At 37.4% G+C, this 7,684-nt stretch overlaps 1 protein-coding gene across 1 annotated transcript in view; it reads right to left on the bottom strand.

Moving 5' to 3' along the window:
• LOC108733910 (nucleoredoxin-like) overlaps positions 1–7,684 on the bottom strand; it is a 23,663-nt gene that overhangs the window by 14,392 nt on the left and 1,587 nt on the right. Inside the window, exons 2-3 of the mRNA XM_025979865.1 lie at positions 972–1,127; positions 715–843 (exon numbers count right to left, since the gene is read on the bottom strand). Coding sequence (XP_025835650.1) covers positions 715–843; positions 972–1,127 — 285 coding nt within the window. The remainder of the gene's footprint in view (positions 1–714; positions 844–971; positions 1,128–7,684) is intronic.

Raw genomic sequence — 7,684 nt, 5'->3', positions numbered from 1 at the left:
TGTTTATTTAACAACAATTAATATTTATTTAAGAGTGATTATTATGTATTAATTCTAATTCCTTGTAGTTATTGATAGTTTACGGTTTCTTAAGCCCTTCCAAAAATAAACGGAAGCGAAAAAAAATTGTCAATTTTTTTGTTACTGAATTACATAAAAACGTATTAAAGTAATACTCCTTAGGTGGACTAAAGATAAAATATGTTGGAAAACATAAATCCTGAAATTCCTCGTAGTTAATGATAGTTTACGGTTTCTTAAGCACTTGGAAAAATTAACGGAAGCGAAAAAAGTTTGACCATTTTTTTGTTATTGAATTACATAAAAACGTATTAAAGTAATACTCCTTAGGTGGACTAAAGATAAAATATGTTGGAAAACATAAATCCTGAAAATTCTCATACTCTCTCTTTCTTATACCAATTGTTACTCATTCGTTATAAAGGTATAGAGATCGCCAAAGAAGTTTCACATGTTTCGCGTGTACTGTGTTGCACGTGCTGTTTTTTTTTTGCAAGAGGACAGTCTCCTAAGAATAGGGGGTAGACAAGGAAGTATGTTTAATTCAATTCCTAAAGGAAGACGCGTAAGTTGGAACAGAAGGGACAGTGGTGTAGTGGACAAATGTTATTGTCAAAACTTTGTCCACCACCCCTTTTCTCCCAGCTTTTAAAGTGCGGTTACATATACGTAAAGATACTTATATGTACATACCCAGTTGGCACAAAAATAAAAACCACGAATACCCTTCGGTAAGTCGTCGTACGTTAAACCATTTTTAGTATAACTCGGATGATCAACGTTGTAGGATCCTCCTTGTTGTAATGTCGTTCCTGATAGTATCTAAATTTACAAAACATTTAGATAGACACACAAACAGTTCCAGTGATCATTAAAATAATCTTTATTTGGTATTTTAACCTCTAACGAAATATAACATTCTTTCTAAGCAATTCGAATTCAGCTCGTACCTGTTCAGCAGGTCTGGGTTTCCATGGAAATAAGGCTCCTTCTGGATCTTGCAGTAGACTATCTTGTGCCGATCTACTGATTGTAATTCCCTCGGAATCAAGGAGAACTAAGGTAGTCACACCGGACTTAATCCTGTACCGACGTGACAGTCTTTCCTAGGAGAATAACATTTCAAAGGTAGAAAATCTAAAGTTGTGAAGCTACAGTCAATTTGTTAAACTAAATTTATTCTATCCTTTTCTAATTGCTAAAGATTTCTTCGTAAATCATAAGAAGACTAGAAACGCAAAACTGGAGACTGGGCAATTGATGAAATCCGCCACTGTTAGGAAGTCAGATAACTCATGATGTAAAAATGGTAGAAACACAAGACAAAGATCGACAAAATCGATTCTGAGATGTGGCGTTACAGATAGACGATAAAAATATGGTAGATAAAAAACGTTGTAAATGATGGAATCTAATCGATGTACTTGGTGTCCAGAAAGTGTAAGGGGTACTTGTATCTGCGCTGTCCCTATAACGGTGCGGTTCGGAGGGGTGCGGTAGGGATAAGTTGTTTTTACTACTACTGTTTAGTGTATCCGGGAAACCATCGTGCTTTTTGCATCATCGTCATAATGTCATCAGTCTTAAGACTGGTTGGACACGTACCTCCACTCTTTCCTATCCTGAGCTAAACTTCGCATTTCCCTAAAACTAGAACAGCCCACATCCTTAACTATTAGCGAACAGTAATCTAATCTAGGCCTACCTCTACCCCTCCTAACCCCCGTTTCTGCCTCTAATATGTCTCTGACTAGACCTTCATGCCTGAGAAGGTGTCCTACCAACCTATCTCGCCTATTTTTTATGGTCTTCCATAGAGTCCTCTGTTCTCCTATTCTTTCCAATACCTCTTCATTTCTAACCTTTTCTATCCACGATATCCTCATCATCCGCCTATAATACCACATTTCGAACGCTTCTAACCTTTTCATTTCCGCCGCTCCCACTGTCCATGTTTCGCACCCGTACAACGCCGTGCTCCAAACATACACCTTTAACAACCTTTTTCGAATTTCTAAATTAACGGTTCGCGAGCATAGAAGTGACTTCTTTTTATTAAAGGCGACACGACCCTGCGGTATCCTCTGCTTTATATCCCTACTACTCCTTCCATCCTCACTTATCTGACTTCCTAGGTATCTAAAATCAGCCACTTCTTCTAATTTTTCATCTCCTATCTTTATATTCGCTCTTCCCCTAATTTTTCTTCCCTTGCATACCAGTATTTTAGTTTTACTTAGTTTTATATGCGCCTATAATCGCAATGGTGATCGGATGATCTTAGCTCAACTATTATATCGATACCATCAGAAAATATAGTCGAATGTTCGAAAATACCTTTTCGATTGCAAAAATTCACAAACGAAGTCGCTTGCGCTCTACTCGAACCCAACAAGCGATTAAAGAGTGTCAGTGCGTGAAAATCCGTCTCAATGAGTTCGCCAACGCAGTAAAGAACTTGACATAAAAAAATCGTGGTTACAGAAGATTTTGAAGCACGATTTACAAATTACAGCCTACAAAATTCAGTTAGTTAAAAAACTGAACCTTAACGCTTTCCATCATTTGAAAACATCTTGTTTAGTAAGGAAGCAAATTTTCACTTAAATGGTCATGAAAACAAACAGAAATGTCGCTACTGGGCCAAAGAAAATTCAAGATAGCACATGAACAACCACTACATAGTCCAAAAGTTATTGTGTGAGCTACCATGTCTGGTGAAGGCATCATTGGACCTTCTGTTTTTGAAGACCGGCGAGGGCGAACATTTACGGTAAAGAGTGAACGGTATTGTGACTTGTTAAGAAATTTTTTGGTTCCTCAACTGTAAGAGTTTAGTGGTTTTAATGTGGATAAAGATAATTTCAACAAATTTTAGGCCGCTTGCCACACTAACCGGAAAGAGTGATCTTTCGTCGAGGCACCTTCAACTGGCCTCACTGGATCTCACACCTCTTGATAATTTTTATGAGAATACCTTAAAGAGAAGGTGTGTGCAAACAAACCACGAACTTTACTGCAATTGAAACACACCGAAAAGGCCGCCGTTTCCAAAGAGATGTGTAGACGCGTGACGGCTAATTTTTTTTTTTTGGTTGGAGGAGTACCAGCAGCGCGAGGGTCAACATTTAGCATTTAATTTTCCAAAAATTTGTCTAAAAATTAACAAAAAAGTTCTTTTCTTCTGACTGATAATTTTTTTTATTTACCCTACATATTACAATATAATTGTGAACTTTACTTTACACCTAATCATTGTCGCGAAAGAATGTGAACTGCAACCAATCATCTACAATTTATAGTATTATTTCTCGATAGTTTATAATGTCAAATCGTCAAGTTATGAAAGAACCTGAAGAGTTCATAGTCTGTTCTGTTTTATCACCTGCAAAATTATGAACTGTCTCCGATTGATCGGTCATTATCTATAGAGTTAGGATTAGATTTTGAATTAAATAATAGACGGATTACGGTTATAATATCACCTCTTGTTTTGAGCTTCATACGGTGGTCAAGGGTCAGAAAGGGTGGTAATCACTTGGTGAAACGTCAGAAAAATGTGGAGGGTGTGAATACAGTTACCAGCCAAATTCACTCTCTCGGTATGCTAGCTGGAGTTATCCTGTAGGAATTTCACTATCTTTTGACTGATCACTGAATGAGATTCTTTGATGATTTGAACCGTTTCCAAAAACTTTTTAAGATCAATTCCAATTGGTATCTACCAATCTCACAATAAAATCTTGTTTTGATGCAAGGAAGCTTTGGGAGTGTGTGGAACCGATTCAGTAGACGACAGCTACTTTTCGTCGCTGGATAACAAACAATCATAAAATGGTTCATTATAGTTGGGCAAAATATTTGCCAAATAAATAAAAAGATGATAATTCATGTGGGACACATTTGCTAAACCCCCACATCATTTCTAGCTGATGAAGGTGCACACTGCAACTTTCTGCAACCTTTGGACACGTTGTCCTGGAATGTGTATCCACAATTTTCTTTGTACCTTTCTTCCAGAGCGTGCTGCGTCGGTTAAGCTGAGATCGCCCGAAAAGAATTTCTTGAACGACTTATTGTCATAGAAAATATCACAAATGGCGCGGTAAATGCCATCTGTAGTACGATGCTACATTTTAGGATTACGTATGCTCCAACAAGGTCCACTTCGAATTCGCTACGCCGGGATTCGTTTCAGCAAGTAGGTATCCATATATTTAAATGAACCTTGTTGGAGCATACGTAATCCTAAAATGTAGCATCGTACTACAGATGGCGTTTACCGCGCCATTTGTGGTATTTTCTAAAACGCGCTGTTAAGACAGCAAGTACAAGTTGGTCTGTGTTCTGTCGGAGCTGTCTGCGACGCGCCGATGAAATCCAAAAAGATCGAAATCGCGATCCGCGTCTGGCAGTTTTGACAGATCGATCATTTACGACATAATCCGAATACGATACATATATTTTATGTCGCCACTGCCGTTTTGCTACCAACAGTAAATAAACTCAAATTAATTTTTTATTTATTTTCATTTTCAATTACTGGAACCAGGAATTCCTTAGGAATCTCTGACTAGCGGTCAGAGCAAACTAACAAATTTTCAGGGCAGAGTGAGCCTGCCCTAGCGTACCTGTGACTACAGACCCGTTTTAAATTTTATAGTCCAGGTTAAACTTAAATATATCAAGTTGTTAGCCATCATACTAACTAATTATTGTATTGAAATTCAAGATATTGACTTTGGACCGCATCAATTAGTTAGTTATGAACGCATTATCCTCATCACACGAATCATTCTGAGGGCTTCGACTCGAGCGACAGTTTTCTCTCATTTTCCAAGAAAACCTTGATTCGTGCCTAACTTGACTGTCATTTTCTCAACTTGTTGCATATTGTACCATTGCACATCAAATTCCAAAGAGGAAAATTAATTAGAAACGTTGATCTTATTCATGTAGGTAGGAATAATTCTGGATTTAGAGATCTCAATTCATTTCAGGAGTTTAAGAATTCTTAAGCAACCCTTAAAGGATGATTAATTAAGGATTAAAGAGACTCCTTAATATGTCAGAAAAAAACAAATTTTCATACAGAATCAGAAAAAAAGATCATTTGAAGAAGTAGGTCATCTTAGTTGTGTTTTTAGATATTAAATGTTTGTTCGTTTCAAATAGGCAACGTCACAATTCTGTGTATAATATCGCATTTGCTAAATTAAAAATGGAAGATGCATACACATATTTATTTATGCATGAATACGTATGTAGGTAGTGTCTGTTGCACCTATACAGTTTTTTTACTCGGTTCTAATTGTTGAGTCCTGGTTCAGAAATTGTCTTCTTTGTTTAGATGTTTTATGTACCTATTAAGGGCACCCATTTTTTCTTTTCTGTATATGCCCATGCATACATATTTAACTGTGTTTTTCTACCCACACATGTATGTATCTTAGGACTGTTTAGAAATAAACCGCGTTTTTCATTTCTCAAGAATAGAGACCGGGTTTATGAAAGTGTAATGCTTCCGTTTCCTCGGTCGCCTTGGCGGGTAATTCAGTTTCTTTGTATACACGTAATTGTACAAATACAGTGTGATCTAAATTGAACGCGACCCACTTTTGAAACAATTGAGACTATTAAAGAAATGTAAATGAGGAGGAATTTTCTCAATCACTTTTATTTATGAATGAAGACAAAAATTAAAAATGAATTCTGAAAGAAATAGGCGCCGTCTTGGAACGTCCACCATATTGGGTTGACTTCCAAGGTACATTTATGAAGGTACTATTATGTCTCTAGGTAAATACTTCATATTTTGGACGATCTCTCTCATTTTTATTATTTTTATTAACAATTTCGTATGTAGTGTCTAAGAACATCAACAGGAGATAATTTGAGTCGACTGCAGTAGTTAATATTGATGGTCTAATGGAATCATTCAAGGATCCCACCTTGGCTTCTCAGATTTTTCATCTATGGTATTGTAAATGTTATAAAGTTATCTGACTATCCAATTTAGGAAGACGTTGTTAACTTGCTAATCGTGAGTCAATCCTCGCATTTGCCTTAAATTAGAATATCCCATCTTCCTAATTATTTAGGGATATCTAATCTAAGTCTAATTCTATCCGTCATAACTCCTATTTCTGCTCCTAATATGCTTCTAAATAGTCCTCAATGTGTAAAAAGGTGTCTAGCAGTCTATCTGGTCTATTTGTTATTGACGACCATAGCCCACTTTGTTCTTCTACTGTTTCCAATACCTCCTCATTCCTTCCTTTCTTCTCCTCGTCTAGTCTAGACCAGAGCCGGGAAAACTCGACTCCTTTGACTCCCGAGTGCTCCTCAGGTATAGCCAAGGAACTCCTCATTGCTTCTGTAAGTGCAAGTGAGATGATTCTTTCCTTTCCTTATCCCTTCCATTTCGTAGGTGAGTCGAACCCAATAGTATTGCGAACGTAGTCCGGCATGCTACCCCTGAGCTGCGGGACGATTATTAGACAATTTTCGTAAGTATTTTTTAAGTTACGAGAGAGGCTTTGCTCGTCTAAGGGATGAAGGGGCTTGATGCGGGAGTGAAAGAAAGGAAAAAAAGAGAAAGCAATATGGGTCATTACTGCTTACTCTCTCGTACCCACCCATTGAAGGGTATGGAGTGACCCTAACTAACCTCAGGTAGCGACTCCTACGAAGTTAAAGTTTGCCCGGCTCTGGTTTCGACCCTCGCTCTGCTCTAAACATACAACCTTTTCGAATTTTCAAATTACGTGTTTATTTTCCATTTATATACCCAACTATAAATTACCTCAAGTTGTCACGCCCTCGCCGGGAATCGAACCCGGGACCTTTGGCTTTACGCACCAATACTCTGACCACTAAACTACGAGACGTGACTACAGCAACCACGACCAACCGACCTACAAGGTTAACGATCCGTCGAACTAATGTAACTATATACTAAATATACTATGATTAAACATACGTACAATTTAGACATCTTTTTTGGAAGTTAGTTTAATATGAAATATTATTCTGAAAATTCATTTCTGAATTTTTTACCCACTACACACTACCTCAAATTAATGACGGAAAAATTGTTGCTGTTGTCACACCCTCGCCGGGAATCGAACCCGGGACCTTTGGCTTTACTCACCAATGTTCTGACTACTAAACTACGAGAGGTGACAACAGCAACCACGGCCAACCGACCTACAAGGCTAACGATCCGTCGAACTGATGTAACTATACACTGATTATACTATGATTAAACATACATACAATTTAGACATCTTTTTAGAAGTGACTTAGTTTAATATGAAATATTTTTTACCCACTACACGCTACCTCAAATTAATGAAGGAAAAATTGTTGCTGTTGTTACACCCCTGCCGGGAATCGAACACGGGACCTTTGGCTTTACGCGCCAATGCTCAGAGCATTAATTTGAAGTAGTTTGTAGTGGGTAAAAATTCAGAAATGAATTCTCGGAATAATCTGTCATATTAAACTAACTCACTTCTAAAAGATGTCTAAATTGTATGTATGCTTAATCATAGTATTGTATATTCACTATATATTCACATTAGTTCGACGGATTTGTGACCTAATAAGTACGGTTTGTCGTTGTTGCTGTTGTCATCTCTCGTAGCTTAGTTGGTCAGAG

This window comes from Agrilus planipennis, unplaced genomic scaffold (genome assembly GCF_000699045.2).
Source record: "Agrilus planipennis isolate EAB-ADULT unplaced genomic scaffold, Apla_2.0 scaffold11, whole genome shotgun sequence".
NCBI classification, from domain to species: domain Eukaryota; kingdom Metazoa; phylum Arthropoda; class Insecta; order Coleoptera; family Buprestidae; genus Agrilus; species Agrilus planipennis.
This window is presented reverse-complemented; position numbering and strand designations above follow the sequence as displayed.